This window comes from Ananas comosus, linkage group 9 (genome assembly GCF_001540865.1).
Source record: "Ananas comosus cultivar F153 linkage group 9, ASM154086v1, whole genome shotgun sequence".
NCBI classification, from domain to species: domain Eukaryota; kingdom Viridiplantae; phylum Streptophyta; class Magnoliopsida; order Poales; family Bromeliaceae; genus Ananas; species Ananas comosus.
In genome coordinates, this window is record NC_033629.1 from 7,341,513 (window position 1) to 7,359,785 (window position 18,273).

General features: G+C 39.0%; 1 protein-coding gene across 1 annotated transcript; it reads left to right on the forward strand.

The window, feature by feature from the left end:
• LOC109715511 (splicing factor 3A subunit 2) lies at positions 6,795–16,853 on the forward strand. Its single transcript, XM_020240561.1, has 7 exons — positions 6,795–7,006; positions 7,098–7,267; positions 10,316–10,392; positions 15,512–15,577; positions 15,753–15,827; positions 15,916–15,990; positions 16,108–16,853. Exons 1-7 carry the CDS (start codon positions 6,855–6,857, stop codon positions 16,531–16,533), a joined length of 1,041 nt encoding a protein of 346 aa, XP_020096150.1. The 5' UTR covers positions 6,795–6,854; the 3' UTR covers positions 16,534–16,853.

Genomic DNA, 18,273 nt, shown 5'->3' on the forward strand with positions numbered 1-18,273 from the left:
TAATGCCCCTGGGACAGCCGCACAATAAGTGCGCAAAAAATAGGGAAAGTCGGGGTCCGGAAGCTTACCGGTCGACTTCCGGGATGCCGTATTTGGTCCTGGAGTCCACCATCACCTTCATGCTGTGATCCAGAGTGTCTAACCTCACTCCAGTGCTCAGCAACTCAGCCACAACCCTGCTGCGAACAGCAGCAACAAATACTACGTGAGGTCACACCCAAAACCGCTCGAAATTCGCGTTATTGAGCCCCGTTGAGCCCCGAAACATGCTGAAACGTTCCGGATTTAATCCTACCTTATTTGCTATCCTAAAACACTCGTCTCTGGTTGCTAGAACAGCGGCACATCATTTGGTGCAAGAGCGATTGATTCTATGCGGCTTATGTCGCGACCGGGGTCCTGATTGTTGCCGTTTTAGCTCCGGAAGCCCCCGAATCGCAAAGCATCGATTCCTAAGCCTCGAGGGCTCGTTAGTGATAGCACACGAAGTGTTACGCTCGCTGCGACCAGCAGGAACACGAATCCCACACCCGGAGCCAAAAACGAGGCTCCGACGGCACAAACAATGGTGATATGAGCGTCAAATGTCCCGGTAATCGAACCACGAGGTTCACGGGCATCGGGCAATGAACGATGATGCAAATTCTTTAGTATGCTTGCTGCCTGCAGCAGCAACGATGCGAAAACACCGCTGCAACGCAATCCGAGCCCAAACGCACGACTAGACGCAATCCGATCTCAAACGTGCGATAGTTTTTCGACAACTATGAAGTTAGGGCCTTACCGCTGCTTTGGAGACTTCGAAAACTCAGCAAAGATGAGATCCACATGATTCGAAGGTGCTGGACTCAGCCCACACCAGTCCCAAATGGAAGTCGCGCTTGTTGCTCAGCGAATCCGCGAATAATGCCTTACCACAGCCTGCGCGCGACGAATCGTCGCAATCTGCGAACTAGCCAAGAAAAGCAAGGAATCTAGGTGAGCCCTGTGATGAGAATGACCAGCGGAGGGGGGGTTCTTACCTTAGCCATGCTCCACGAGGTCCCGACCTGCCAGAGAACACAGATCGGCTCAAGGCGAAGGGTAAAACGGGACTGCCGGGCTGCACTTTGCATCAACGGTTCTCCGACTGTCCACAAACGTGATGGAACTTCCGGGGATGTTGCGATAGGTTGGGGAAGTCACATGGGAGGCGTTGACGGCGTCCAAACTCAGCCAAGGTCGCGTGCGAAACGCAGCAGCCCAACTCGAGCAAGATAAGCCCGAGTCTTGCGTATGTAAGCACAGACGGCCGAGAGAGGCTGATAGCTGCGACGGGGTGGAGGCAAGATGGCCGAAGGGAGTCCTCCACGCCTTCAAGTCTTGAACCGAGAGAGAGGAGAAGGAAGAGGATGGCTCGGACCAAGGATCGCACGAGAGGGAGGGAAAGTGCGGTCTCTCTGTCTCACCGGTGCTTCGGCGTGTGAGGTAGTCGGCTACCGACCAAGGAGGGCTGCGGCTGCTGTGGGGAGAGGGATGCGGCAGGGGAAAGGTTAGAGCGGCTAGGGTTAGGGTTTTGGATGATTAAAACCCTAATCTAGCATTGATCGTGCATGCAATTTCATGCGAAATTGCGCATAACTTCCCCCCCTCCCCCCCGACCGCAAGATTTCATAACAAGTCCACACATGAGGTGCAACTTGCATAGAAGTCCCTCCACAATCAATCCCATTCAGGTCCATACATAAAATATTAGATGTTTCCCTCCAAATTTCGAGGTTGCATTTCGTCGATTTATCAAAATCTCCCGATTCCCCATACTCGGCTCGCCAAAACCGAATTTCGACTTCACCAAGACTCTCGGCATTACCGGACCATCGAAAACGACCGATTGGATCGCTCGAAATGATGCCCGATTCGACCCCGAAGCCACCAATACGCTTACTCTCCAAAACGAAACGCCAGTTACTATTCATTTAAGTGAAAATTAAAAATCGCGTAATGGCTTTATTTTAATTCATCTTTTGCTTAAATTTGACGTTTTTAATTCATCTTTTGCTTAAATTTGACGTGCGGTTTTAGAATTAAAATACGCATAAAAACATCATTAACGGAGTATTTTATTACACAGAAAATTTCAGCCCTCACAAACACTAGGTTCACTGTCCAACCTATGTTCAATAACACTAGGTTCAATATCCAATCTATGTTCAATAATACTAGATTCAATGTCTAACCTATGTTCAATAACACTAGGTTCAATGTCCAGACATGCCACTCGTTATCCTAGTTGTCCATACCTAGGATTCATGACACCTCGTCCTTATTTTACACTTGTCGAGTTTTCTAATTTTTCTAGAGTTCATCGACCTATATTCACTAACCACATCTAGGCATACATATATATCCTATATGTTCCACACGCCTATATTTTTATGCAATGATAGATAATTTACCCTAAATAGCATACCATCTATATCTACTTATTTAACTAATTAATCTATCATTATATGCATGTATCAATAATGAAACTATACTTCACTTTGGTATGAAAGCGACCTAGTCACTTCGGTGAAGCGCAACCCACCTTTCAAGCCTCCTAATTGCTTATAGACACTTGCAATTAAGCCAACCACTAGGATCTCCAAGGTTACTCCCAAGCTTTCCTTGCCCTATATAAGAGATCCTTCGTTACTATTTTTGAATCACTAAATGATCTTTGCTTTTGAAATCAAGTGCTCTCACATGATTTCCTAACCCTCAATTAGGGCTCCAAAGTGTTAAAACACTTTTAGAACCCTTCACCAAGAAATTCCTCTTTCAACCTAGGATTTTTCCAAAACTAGGAGAGAAATTCAAATCCACTTGCTAATCTTTACAATTTGTAGCTTAGATTAGCATAGGGTTTGCTAGAAATCCATTTAGAAGGTTTAAACCCAAAACCCTAACTCAAACCCTAAAAATGAATCTCGAGTCGGAAGCGTCCCGCGCTACCAAGCGCCCGAGAGCTCGATCCACCACTCCTCCAAGCTTCCTGAGTCCGATCTCCACCAAAATCGCCAAGTCGAAGAGGAGGAAGAAGAGTGTGAAGGAGATGAGCTCCTCTCTCTCTCTCTCTCTCTAAGTGTGTGTGTGTTCTCTGCTGAGGGAAAGGGGTGGGCACCCCTTTATATAAGTCCTTAGTGAAATTACACTTTTGCCCCTCAAAATCAGCATTCTGGGAGGCTGAGTATCGGTACTCGGGTTCGCGTACCGGTAGTCGGGTGGTCCAGTACCGGTACCCAGTTCAAGTACCTCAAAACCCGAGAGCATGTTTTCTTTGTTTTGTATTGCGTACCGGTACTCAGAATCCAGTACCAGTGCTCAGTACAAATTCTGCAACTCAGGCAAATTTCAGCCTCTTAAGTCCGTTTTCGAGTCTAGTTTGCATCGAAAATACTCGAATGCTCTCCAAACCTTGTTGGAACATACATAATTAGCTTCTCAAGCTAATTCCCACTGAAACTTCAGAATTGGAGAAGTTCGGGATATTACACCACTCAACCCTAAGGGACTAATTTCATCCTAACCCTATAGTTTCTTATCCAAGGGTTAAAAATTTGATAGCAAAAAAGGCCTTTTGTTATCAATAGTATTCTAGCACAACTATGTATATATATATATAGAGGGCTAGTATAGACCCCTTTGTATTTATAAGTTTTCGGCCGTTGGATGAATGGATGTGCAGGTAGGATGATAGTGGTCCCCGGTTAGGATGATAGTGGCCCCCTAGGGTTGAGTGGGTGGTTGGTTGAATAGTATGATCTGACGGGAGGAACTAATCAAAGGGCTAAGATCTAATAGTCGAAAGATAGATCATGTGATAACAATTCATAAGAAAAGAAAAAAGATTATAAAATGATTACCAACTCAACAGACTCAAACCCTCTAATTCTTCTTAGAATTCCGCAATTTTGCTGACTAGTTCACCTTCATGTTCGAATATATGAACATCACGTTCAAATCCATGAAGCGCTCCCACTTCAAATTCATGAAGCCTTATATATGTTGAATCCGTAAAGCCCAATCGAATCTATGAGCACACTCCATCCGGAGGAAGAGTTAAAGTATTGGTAGTGAGTCATTATTTAGAGGATCATGAAAATATCATAGAAGAAGTCTCTAAGCAATAGTAGAAATAATTCTTTTATGTAGACATAGAAATTATGGCATCTACAGTTGTTTTGGGACAACCGGTATAAAAGAAAAGAGTTAAAAGTCAATTTAAAACCTTTAGGGGCTCTCTTAGGTGTATTCTATGTAGATTACCCCATTTGAGAATCCTTGTTAATATATTTACAGCTTTGGAATAATTTGCAGCTGAATTAGAACTCTAATTTATTTTTTGGAAAGTTCGCTTCAAAGCTTGAAGTTGAGTTTTGGAGATCAACATCGTAATTAACAAAAAAATAGACTCGAGTTTCAGAGCAAAACAGCGTGGCTCTGAAGTTGAAAGTTTTGGAGAGATGTTTGGCTCTAGAGCTGGCATGTCGTTTCTGGAGCTGAAGCTTAAAATCGCAAACCAATACATATACTTCAGCAGAACTGACTCAATAGTTGCGAAGCTGAGGTCCAGTTCAGGAGTTCATGATCTTGGTTCCGAAGCTCCAATTCTAAAATTCAGATTTTAATATTTAAAGTTTCAAAATTTATATCTAATCCAAATTAATCAAATCAATATTTATATATCGAAGTTCTATTTAATTATAAGCATGCAACAAATCACCACAAATATACTTAAAACTTATCGAGTATTGTGAATTAGTGCTTTGAGTCTTCGAGACTTTAATCTTAATCTTTGTGCCTTGAACTCTTCAAGATTTTAGTCCTATTGTTATGAAATGCAACTTTAAAATCCATAACACATAAAATTAAATTTATAATTTAAATTCAAAAAACTTAAATATAAAAATCATAGGAACTAATAACTTCCGTATCATCTAACAACGTCTAATGAAATGATACAACGTGAAGTTAAAGTATAGATAGATAGACGAACACGGACGAACCTGGATCACTCTTCTAGCTGCCTCAGCCGCCGGTTTGGGTGACCTTTGATATAAATATATCAAGAGTGGGGTAAAACAACGTCCCGGATCGTTTTCGCATGGCCGTCTCCTGGCACCATTCCCGTATCGCGGGATCATCGATCATCGAAGGAATACGTAATCTCATGGGAGCACATGCATCTCTATAATACATAAACCTCTCGGTAAAACATAATACTTTTCTTATACATAAGTAAAACCTTCTACTTTTACATTTAGTTATACATTTCCAATTTACACTACATTATCAATCTACATAGAGAGAAATAAAGTGAACATACTATGAACACTAAGAACGAGAATCAACATATCGTGAACACCACGAAGCATAACTAATACATACAACTTACTTAAAAGGACACGTTAATAACATGTACTAGAACAACAAGATCGGAACCCGCCTATCCCTTCCACGACAAGCAAGCCGCAGACTAGCTGCACGGGCCTAGGCTGGTTTAACCGCCCAGCGCCCCGCACTGTGCCTCCAACGTGATCATGCTCGATGTTCAACATGACAATCTTCTCAACAACGTGGTAAAGAGAAACGCAACGTGGTTAAAAAGGCAACAGCCGACGCATAAAAAAATTTAAATCGAAGTTTTATAAATTAAAACTTTTTGGTTTGTGGTTTGTGGACCCGATTGCTTATCGCTCCGGCTAAACCAAACGTAAGATTACTGTACCTCCAACGTAATGGTGTGCATCCCGCATAAATTACGGATGGGTCTGCGGCATATAACTCCATATGCATAGATTCGCTTATGTTCACTCTGCCTCCATCTGCTCCTCGTGAAAGCATTCTACCATCTTTTAAGCCGTGTTTAGACGTTTTAGTTTTTACCGCCGGGTCAAACCGTTTTCGAGTTTTGAACCCTTAAAAAATACGTTTATCCGGTAAAATTAAATTGTGTATTTGAACTTTAAATTTTTTAATTTTTAATTTAAAATTTAAAACTTATAAATTTTAAATTCTGAATTTNTCAAACCAAAATCTAAAATTTAAAATTTAATTTTTAATTTAATTAAAAATTGAAGTTGAAATGTTGAATTTAATTTCAAATGAAAAAGATAAAATATAATTGAGATGTTTTTGGAAGAAGTGTTTGGTCCAAATTTTGATATTCAATCCGGCTTCTTACAGTGGATTGAAAAAATGGGTGATCGGGAGAGTCCCATTACAGTATACTAAATACGAACAAGGATGTGTAATTTTTATATTTAAATATAGATTATCTTATATTTTAAAATTTATTTAAATATAGATTATCTTATAGATTATCTTATATAAAAATTATAAGATATATCTATTGGAGTATACTAAAAACCAAACTTTGGTCGACCATAAATGTACCGAAAATTATTTTTCGGTGTGGAAAATTTATTTAGCTGTAATTTTTTTGGATAACTATGTGGGCGAAAAACAAACACTCAAGTAGGATACAACGTTTCTTCATTCAATTTATTCTGATAAATTNATTTATTTAGCTGTAATTTTTTTGGATAACTATGTGGGCGAAAAACAAACACTCAAGTAGGATACAACGTTTCTTCATTCAATTTATTCTGATAACAAATGCTGATGAATTTTTTTTTTTTTTAATAAACTGACGAACCAGACACGTCCTCAAAGGTATCTTTCGTTATTTTCGGATTCGGGTCGGGTGGGGGCCGATCGGGTGATATCCAGCTCGTTTTTGACCCTTATTAATGAACTATATACATACATTTCTGCCGCATAGTTATCTTCAGGCGGCAGCTGAGGCGGCAGGAAAGGACAAAAAAGGCGAAATGGATCGGGAGTGGGGTTCGAAGCCGGGGAGCGGCGGCGCCGCGTCGGCGCAGAACGAGGCGATCGACCGGCGGGAGCGCCTCCGCCGCCTCGCCCTCGAGACCATCGACCTCGCCAAGGACCCCTACTTCATGCGAAACCACCTCGGAAGGTACCGCTAAAACCCTAACCCTAGAAACGCTTACTCTGCCAGAATCTTCGTGTTCATTTGGCTTGGGCGTGTCTGTGCGTGTTGGTGCTAGCTACGAGTGCAAGCTGTGCCTGACGCTCCACAACAATGAGGGGAACTACTTGGCGCACACGCAGGGGAAGCGGCACCAGACCAACCTCGCCAAGCGAGCCGCCCGCGAGGCCAAGGACGCCCCCGCCCTGCCCCAGCCCCACAAGCGCAAGGTTGCCCTTCGCAAGTCCGGTATGCATACCTCGCCGTCCCTATTTCTTTTTAAGGTTGCTCGTGCGATTGTAATCTAGGAGGACTTTGATTTTAGTTCCTTGTAGGTTTTTTTCTTTTTCTTTTTCTTTTCTTTTTTTTTTCCTAGCTATGATTTGATAGGATAGTGTACTTTAACTATGCGATGATTTATTTTATTCTCATAATAAAATGACTTGAACTCTGAATATGGTATGCCTTTCTAGCCATTTTATCATACTCGCCTACCAAATGCTACCAGCTTATAGAATTAATTAATGAAAGACAAGTGCTGTCCGGAGGCCTTTATATTTCCGTTGCCCTTTCGGCAGTAAAGAATGCGGGTTTTTCTGTGCTCCAGTTGGTCTTCTTTCTTTCTTCTTTTTTTTCTTAAATTTTATTTTTGTGTCTGTATTCTGTTATCAGAAGGGCACGCTTTTCGCCTAGTTGTCGCTAATTTTGTATGGATATCTTGTGTCGGATTTGATTGCTTTTCAGTAATAGTTATTCTTTCTTTCATTGTGTGTCAGCGTCATTTGTTTGTTTTGTTATGTTACTATATCTTCTGACAGAGATCAAAGCTGTGCTGTATAACAAAATTATGGGATTAATGCAAGAAGCGTAACTGTGATGAAAATGGGTCATGGGGATTGATATTGATGATATTAGAGAAGAAATTGGATGATAGTAATGCAAGAACGAGAATAAAAATCTAGGATGGAAAAAGGTAATGAAGAAGTGGACGTAAAGAATAAGGCAACAGCTAAGAGGCTTGAAGAATTGGTTTTTTCCCCCCCTGATCATACTTTACTACTGCCCTTTGCAAACTAACAGCCATCATCTTTATACATAATAAAAACACTTTGTAAGTATACTAGGATTCCTTAAAGTTCCTACAGTAGGAAATATGTGGACCAGCTGTAATCATATATACTCTAGATGTACTACTAAATTCCTATAGAATACCAATTTGTAAATGGTCTTTTTAGATTTATATACTGTCATATTAAATGAAATATATTTGATTTGAATTTAATCAGGCTCGCTCATTCTTGCTATAATCATATCAAATCTTGATAGAATTACTTATGGGTGTATTTTTTTTATATTGGACTTTTTACGGTACATACAAATTTTAAATGAAAGTTGTCTAGAACTTATGAGAGAGTAGAGGCTCAATTGCAATTAGATTTAACAAGATTTGATCCTAAGCAGTGTTTGAGAAGGCACAAGCCGCAGCGCCTAGGCGCAAAGCGCGGGCCTCAATGCCTCAGGGAGTGAGGTGCATTCCTTAGACATGTCTTGTGATATTTATGTTTAATGAGTCTGGGGTTTGGGTTTTTACAATTTATTCTAAAATATTTAGGAATTGAAAAAAATTTGTAATTTGAATGCTTTCTTCCCCTATTGTCTTGGTCGTTCTCCCTTCCACCCCCCAATGGCGACAAGTAGCAGTGGCAAGAAGCAAGAAACAATAGCAAACACTCTTGAAAGTTAAAATATAATTTTTTTCTTTTTAATTTGAGAACATTTATACATGTGATTTCTTTACGTTTTTATGATTATTTTGTTTTTGTATGGCTATTTTGGTATTTTATAACGTAAAACATCCGTTTAAACTATGCTTGTTAAGAGTGTTTAATTTTTATTAGATGTGCTCCTCACCTTCTTGCGGTGCACCTCACGCCCTAGGCTCCAGAAGGCCTTTGCGTCTCGCGCCTTTTCAAACACCGATCCTAAGTCAATTCAAATGAAAACTCTTGGTTAGGGTCAGGTTTTCAATCTTCTTACACTGCCAATCACAGGCTCGTGATAAGTCGATGTCGAGTTACACTTATTTGATTAATCACTCTAGGGTTGTCAATCGTTATGGATACTTGACATTTTATCCATGCCCGAACATGATTGAGACAGTTTCAATCAAAGCTAAGTAAGGATAGTTTTGGTTATGAGGATAAAGATTTTAAACCTAACGAATTTGATTTTGGTTATGGTTTTTTTCTATACCCGACCCAAACCCAAACATGAACCCAAAATGTATAAAAACTATTTTATAATAAAATAGAAATTTTTTTAGATATTTAATATAGCTATTAGTATGTTTAATAATCTAATTGAAAAAATAGTTGGGTTTCGTTTTTCAATTTTGGGTATGGGTTTTTGGTTTTCTGGCGGGTTCGGTTTCATATTCAAAATTTTACAACTGTTCAGGTTTAGGGTTTAGTTCAAATTTGGTTTCAAGATTGCAAAAAATGCTCTGAAACCACCCTGCCCAGTCGTTGACATCCCAAGTATAATCTTTTCAATTTGATGCCAAATGTCAGCTCCTGAGTTTGGCAGAAATTGGTTGTTTTACCATAGCTTTGACAGGAAAATTGTTGTTAATTTCCTATTGGTGCTTATTAAGGCTTTTCCCTTTGTTGAAACAATACTACATGTGCCTTGGTTTTTTTCGAGGTGGCCCAACTGACGCAGCCTGTAGTAAAAATGAAAATTTCTTTATATCCTTTTAGTGCATTGTATTGTTGGCGCTTGCTAGTGGTGCATGGATTTACAGTGCAGAACCTAGTGTGCACCACGAGGTTTTTTGATTGCATTTATTCAGAAGTTTTATTTTTTATTTTTCCTATGGAATTTATTTATTGCATTTTGAACCTTTTCTTAATTGTGGTTTGAGATTAAGGTTTTAAGTGCCCGTCGGCACGAGCCGTATCCACCGTGCCATACCGTGTCATCAAGATACCGGCACGATACAGGCCCTGTGTCGATGGCACGGCTCAAAAACCTCTATTTTTAAAATTAGTAAGTAATTTCCTCAATAAAGTTCAAAAGATGTGATAAAAAAATATAATAAATAGTTAGAATATTTTGTTGCTAAAGAAAATAAATATTTCATGCTATTATGTGTCGGCACACAAGAATTTTTTGGACCAGCACGGCTCGGCACGGCTCGGCACGCACCGTGCCGTATCGTGCCAGCAAGTTTCCGGCACGATTCTGTGCCACGGCACTTAAATCCTTGTTTGAGACTATTTGTTCCTATGAGTGCAGTTAAGATTGGCCGACCTGGGTACAGGGTAACAAAGCAATTTGATCCGGAGAGCAAACAACGGTCCCTTCTTTTCCAGGTATATATGTAGTACTTTATCAATAAATACTTGCGATTAATCACTACCTTAACTAATGAGTTAGACTTGCTTGCGTCCTTTTCTTTTTCTTGATTGATTTCGGTGCTAGCAATGTACATGCATGCGTATAATTGTTGAGCAATAGTATATAGGTGGGAAGTATAATACTTATAGGAATGATTTTTATATGTTTTAATCAAAAACTAGTGAAAGGCCTGTGTTGTGCTATACTTGCGGAAGTAGATTACCGTTACTATAATTAGTGGAAATTGTAGGATCAAAATCGTAGTAGCACTAACAGATAAGTAAAAAATTGACATGTTTGTTAAGAAGTATTGAAAAGGTCGTAATTCCATGAGACAAGCATTTACATATATATAAGAGAGAGAGAGAGAGAGAGAGAGAGAGAGAGAGGGAGAGAATACTATTGATAGTAGAGGAATAATGTTTGCTATGTACTTTCAATCCCTTGGATGCATAGTGTTTACTACTTGGTGGTGGTACTATAATGGATCCACAATGGATAAACTAGAAGATTGTTGATTTAGCAAAGGAATAGTGTTTGCTATTTACTTTTAATCCCTCGGATGCATAGGGTTTATTATTTGGTGGTGGTACTATTGTGGATCCAAGGGGTAAAAAGTTGGTAGTAAACACTGTTCATTTACTATCAATAGTATACTAGCTGAACTCTCTCTCTCTCTCTTTCTCTCTATATATATATATATATATATATATATATGTGTGTGTGTGTGTGTGTGTGTGTGTGTGTGTGCGCGCGCGCTTCTACGCTCTCGAAAGCACAGAGACCTCCGTGCTTGTAAGTTGTTTTCGATGATGGGACATTCAATTCAACGATCGTTTCTGTTAGACATGATTTACGCTATTAGAACTATTTAGAAATCAAATTTCATAATTTTTTACTTTGTTTGCCTAGTGAACGAGTAGTCTCAAAATGAACGGCTGAAAATAAATATCTCACAAAAGACACTGATAAAAGACTCAAATTTCGAATCGGAAGTATTGATCTTGCTCTTGATGTTAAGTAGAATTTTCTATTAAAGTTTCATGTAATTTGAATTATTCTACACCGTTGAACTTACAGATGTGCCACATCGGTCATTAAAATAGTCATTTTTGAGACCCTTTGATCACTTAGTAAATGATATCGAAAAAATATGAAATTTGATTTCTAAATAGTTCTTATAGTGTAGATCATGCCTAACGGAGCCGATCGTCGAATCAGATGTCCTATCATCGAAACAACTTACATGCATGAAGACCTCTGTACTTTCGAAAGCATAGGAGACATACTCTATATATATGTATGTATACGTGTATATATGTATATATACATATATGTATGCTTGTATGTATGTATGTATGTATATATAGAACAAGAATTACTTTTTCCTCCCCATAACACGTCTAAGCAATGGATTCAATACTATTTTTGGCATAAAACTCGTTACACAAGCTCTTCCCCTCAGTTTCAAACTTTAGGCCTTTATTTTTCAAATTATTTAGTGTAGAAAATGAAAAATAGAAAATTAAGAATATAGATAGGTATGTAAGAAATGCTTTGACTTTTGTTTGTAAAATAACACCTTACATTAGCAAAGGATCCCTTATAGTTGGTAGAAAATATATTCCCCTAATAATAGAAGGTTAACTTACCTATAAAGATAGTTTAGGTCTTTATAGCTGTGAAGTAGTCTTCCTTTTGACTGTAAGGCCTTTTTTGGCATTGTTGCCCTTTTTTTCTTTAAAATAGTATTTTGACATGATTTAGTGTAGGAGTGGAATGATGGATTGTTTGCAATCCTTATATACGAAAATAAATATGATGCGATTCTCAGTCCTTGCTCAATGCTTCTCCATCAACTGCAGCGAAAGGAGAGCAAAAGGGTCGGAAGGGCGATCATAATGTATCGAAAGACTTTAATGTTCGGAGGGGGTCAAACTGCTCTTCTTAAGCCTTGTGCTCCACATCCATGAAGCACTTCACTTGAGGAAGATAGAGCTCTGGCTTCTAGGCAAGGTGTTTGTTTGGCAGCAACAAACACAAACTTGGAAGCAACTTCTTATTTCGGCTTCCATGTGTGTGGGTGTTTTTTTTTTTCTGTATTTTTAATTTTTTTTATATATAAAAGAAGTTGTCGTCCATCACATAGCTAGGGCGTGTCCAAGCAAACCAACCATGACACAAGCGGAAAGTCCTTTCGTTGGTATATCGAATTATATAGAATTAGTAAATAAAAAAACGAAAATAAGGGCAACCATGCCTAATGAGTCCCAAACATTATTTTTGTGGACGGTATAGTGACATACAGTGGTGGCCTGTATTTAAGACGACTCATTAGGAGGACAACCTTTGAGGGGACCTCTTACGAAATTTCAGTGGTGGCTGCAGACAAAGCCATCATTTGCCATCCGTTTCATTATACACTTCTCAAGCACTCATCCTCTCTTCATTGCTCCCATTGTAGCTCTCGAACACCTGTTGGAAGCTAAGGACATTATATTTAAGTACAGTGAGGAAATGAGAGAGAGTGAGGGGGAGAGAGGTGGTGATAGATAGAGATGAGATGAGAGAGAGGAAGTAAGTGCTGTGTAATCCATCTCTGCGATTTGCGGTATCTCGTAATCTACTTCTTTGATGTGATATATGAGAGACATGATCATGAAGTGATATGATAGCAGTATTAAAAAAGAGGCGGGGCGGGGGGACGCAGGGGATGGGGCTCGTGCGAGATTCAACCATATCTCCCTATAATCGAGGGAGAGAGAAATAGGGAGATATGGTTACCTTAGAGAAAAGTTATTTCTTCCACTGGTTGTATTGGTGCATTTCATGCACCAATTTAATATTTTATGACTTGTTTTAAAATCGAAGTCTCATTCAATAGGTGTAATCTACAATATTTAAAAGCTTAAATATAGTTTTATATTTTTAAATATCTATTACTTCAGGCATCAAATAGTTTAAGAAATCAATAATAGAGGGAGGATAGCTGTGTGATTCGTAAGGAGTTAGTGCTCAAGTTTTATATATTTTGATATCTAGGCCCTTTCAATGTTATAGAATATTTCTAATCTAAATTTTGATTTCACAACCTTTATCATAGGATTTAGAAATGTCGTGTGTACGATGTAATTGTATACCCCGTATTTGAGGTATGGAAGTAGTCGGGGAGTTCGTGAAACCTTTAGAATAGGGCACATTGGTTTGGAGACTTCCACTTCTGTCGAGAGTGTGCCACATATCTTCGGAATTTCACTAATTAGTATATAGATATAGATGTTAATGCTGAATGTGCTTTGTGCCTCAGCGTGGACCCTTGGAAGTCTTTGTTTGGGATGGTTGGTTGTGTTAATGGTATAGAAGCTGTTGTTTGGCATGTATTGTCATGCATTCACGTGTTTAGTTCTTTGGAGTAAATTTCTCTGCTAATGAAAGGACATTATTAGTATTAATGCATTTAAGTTTTGAAGTTGGAGTTTTCGTTAGATATGCTGTCAGATTAGATAAGATCTAGGTACTTGTACTAGTCTCATATTTCAAGTAGTTTTCAGGGAATTGAACTTCATTCCTACCCATTTTATGTTCCTCTAGGGATTATCTCTGAATCGGGTTATAGAACTTGACACATGATTAGTATCTTTGGGCTAACAGGGTTCACATGAGGAGAGTATATTAATTAAGTAATAACATGATTTGGAAATATATTTAGTTATAAAACATGATAAGCATTTGTATCAAGGATTAATATTATGTAAATGAACAATATGCCTATACATGTTCAATGAAAGGATCGGTAAAGAAACTAGGTCCAGATCTGGTCTGGGTTGGATGGGGATTATATGCCATAATCCTGAACTTTAACCGAAGGTTTCATTCTCGTATCATTGATCTATATCTGACCAATGGTAGCTAGGGTCCTAACTGGGTTCAAACAGGACCAGGTGAATGCTCTGCCCTGGGTAACCAGTGCTGAGCAAGGTTTACATGAACATGAACATGGGACATGGAACATGACAACACTTAGACACGATGACTTGATAACTCTAGAAAAACTAGGACTCGAACACCACAGGTACGCTACAAGTAAATTGTAATAATTCTAAATAATGATCTGTATTTGTCATTTGTAAAACATAACATTTGCAAAAATTTAGCTATATTTTTGTCATATGAATGAAGGTTAATACAATTCTCATTGACAGTTCATGTATCCTGTAGAATGAAAGAAATCTTCCAGTAACCATGGTTTGTAAATACCTTGGAAGAATTGATAAATACCCCGAGGTGAGCTAGAGCGCAAGTCAATTTGATAAGGCTCTAGGAGAACAGAAATTTAGTTTCAACCAGTTTTAACTTGGATGTTTCTTTTGCACTGTTTGAGTGTTGCTACCTTGGTTACTATAGTTATTGCTCCTAACTCCGATAAGAAGCTCAGAAAGCACCACAGATATAGTTAGAGTTCAGATGATAGCTCTCAATCTTTGGTTTTCTCTGCCCCAGAGGGTAATTTAAAATAATAGGCAAATATAAGATAATCTCCTTTTTGTATTAGTGTTTACAAAAGAGATTATTGATCTTCTTTCAAGTTTATTACATAAAACTTATTTTTTTAAGAGGAGCAGACGTAAATTTTCAATCAAGTATTTTGGGTTGTGAGCTCATTTAAAGATTAGTTGCTCCAGCATACTAGGCTGGCGTACTCTATAGTCTCTTCTTGGTGGAGTCCTCACATCTCTCTGATTGGGAATTCATAGCTATAATTTACCCAGCTAAGAATTTGGAGAGTTAAGCTTACGTTCTTGGTATCAAATTCTCATACCATCTATTTTTTTCGGTAAAATTGATTTTACAGAAATTTTATTTATATTGTCAACAGAATGTAGTATTTCATGTTTGGTATCAGTGGCAATTTTGTGGCAATTGATTGATATAATTTATTCTGTATATTTTTGTTTAGTATTAACTGTTTTATATAAGGGTGAAGTATAAACTTTCAGCTATTAAATTTTGCTGAATTTATTCCCTTGTTTCATTACATTCAGTAAGTTGACAGTTCTAGGCAATTCTGTTTACTCCATTTTAAATCTGATTCAGATTGAGTATCCTGAAATTGAAGACAACATCAAGCCAAGGCATCGATTCATGTCATCTTTTGAGCAGGTAATCTCTGAAATTTTGAATTCAAAGAACAGCTTAGTATCTTTACGAATCAGCAACATCTGAATCCAATGTCTATGACCAATCCATTTTGCACCTATTATATTATTTTCTTCTTCTTTTCTTTTTCTTTTCACTTACATGTGAATGATTCAAGTTAAGGACTTTTTTATGACAGAGAGTTCAAGCTTGTGATAAGAGGTATCAGTATCTTCTCTTTGCGGCTGAACCATATGAGATAATTGCTTTTAAGGTTTGTCTCCTATAGTACTTTCAATTTGGTACATAATAAGCGGCTACTAAATCTGCTTTATATGCCTGACCTGTTCCCTGTTCTCCAGATTCCCAGCACAGAGATTGATAAGACCCCATCAAAGTTCTTTTCATACTGGGATCCTGATTTAAAGATGTTCACGGTTTGTTTCACTTGGTGATTCTATTTACTGTTTTATTTTTGTTATTAAATTTCCGAGTCTCCTATGCAGATTAGTAGTACTACAAGTTCCTTGTCTGATTTCTTGCATCGTCAACAGCTTCAACTGTATTTCAAGGTCAAGCCGCTTGAACCTAATAAGCCATCAGCAGCAGGTGCTCCGGTAGCAAATGGCACTGCAGCTCCTGGTGTTCCTCCAAGGCCGCCGCCACCCCAAGCGCCACCACCGCCACCACCACCTCCTCAAGTACCTCTTCCGCCTGCACCTCTTGTGAACCCTCCTAGGGTTCCACCACCGCCTGCCCCGCAGATGGGTGGGTCACAACCCCCGCCCCCACCTCCGATCGCAAATGGCCCACCTCGTCCAATACCACCACCACCGATTGGTGGCGCGATGGCTAACTTCACTCCAGGTGTCCAGCCTGGCGCTCCGCCGCCGCCAGTGGCAGGCTTTCTTAATCAGCAGATTCAAGGCCAAGGGGCTCACCCACCGGCACCACCACCACCTCCTAACATGGGCCAGTAGGGTTAATAAGGGGGGACACCCCTAATTACTATTTTGATGTATCTTTCCCTTCTGCAAATGCTGGTTCTTGTCAATGACATGTATTGTTATATACATGTCATGATAGATATAGTACATGGTAAAATGATGATCAAAGTTGGATTTTCTGCTGAAATTTGCAAAATTTCTGTCTGCTGTTCCCCTTTTTCTTCTATGCGGATATTGGTGTCGGACTGGCACGGTGCATTCCACCAACAACTAAAACTTAATTTTCTTTTCTTATCTTTTCTCTCAGGAAACAGGGTTATTACCTATTTAATTACAAAAGTCCTTGGTTTTAAGAGTGTACTGATTTGCAAAAATGTAGTTTGATATAAGCATTTTTGCAGTGGAAAACAATTTGTGGTTTATGTGTCGAGTCTGCTTGATGTTGCTATTCCCTAGTTTGTGCCATCATGGTGAAGTTGAGGGTGCAATCTAATTGGCAAAAGAAGGTGCTGGTGTCAGAAGCCTCTGTTTTATGCTTCAAATGATCTTACATTATATTTGATGGTGCAGATCAATTCGGTTGTTTCATCTTCGAAAATGATTGTTGGATAGTAAACCAGTTATTCTGGCCAGACTGAACGATTGTTGGATAGTAAACCAGTTATTCTGGCCGGACTGACTGTTGAGTTTTGGTATCAGACTGCTGACAGCAAACAGGCTGGAATGCTCGTAATGACTTGTTCTATTGTCAAACTCATTTTTAAAGGTATGACATTCAAATGGACGACCCGTGTTACTAAAAGAACCAAACATGCTGGAGAATATATTTGTAATTAGAGATTGAATTTCATTTGATTGAGCGCCCCACATATGCAAATATCTGAGGGGTCTCCTTAAGGGTGCATCCACGATAAAACTACTCTAGATATGACTATGCAACAGTTAATTCCTTTAGCCTGTCTCATGCATCTCCTTCCAATCGAAAATCTTCTTCCTTTTCAATATAATAGCGTCTTCTTGATCATCTTGTTAAAGAAGCGTGCGACGGCCACGTCGTCTCTGCCAACTCCTGATAACAGTTTCTTCTGTAGTTTTATGAAATTCATTTCTAGTCAGAAGATCACCATAAAGACTCTAATCTCTGTAGAGTTCACTATCGAGGTGGAGAACTCCAGCACCATCGCGGACGTGAAAGCCATGATAAGGGACCAGAAGGGAATTGCCGCGGACAGGCAGCGGCTATATCTCGCAGGCTATCTGCTAGATGAAGAGAGAGCTCTGAGCGATTAGAAATCACAGGAGGGTGGGTCCATCATTTACCTTATTCTGCCCTTTCGCAGCAGAAATCCTAACGAGTATGTATGTTGTTGCTCGCCCTGCTCATTAATTCTCAACTCGTCTAGGTTCTCTGTTTCTTTTGTATGTTTGCTGCTTATCTCATTTTGTGCGTAACCTATTGTGATGCTTTGTTGGTGTACATAATGGACGAGGAATTATTGCTTAAAACCTTCTTTACTGCATCATCCGTGAAAATTATGGTTCTCAAATATGTCAGAGCTGCTTCTAACAGAATCTGGGATTATTCTTTTGGGATTTGTAACATTGTCTCATAACTAAAGTTTTTCCCTCGTAAACTTAATCCCTACTTCTCTGTAAAAAGTTTTTTATGAGGATAAATTTATTATGAGGATAAAATTGCAATGGATAGAAAAATTAAGGCTGCTATAGGAACATCGTAGATCTCATACGAAGTTTCTCTGAAGGATGTTCTGC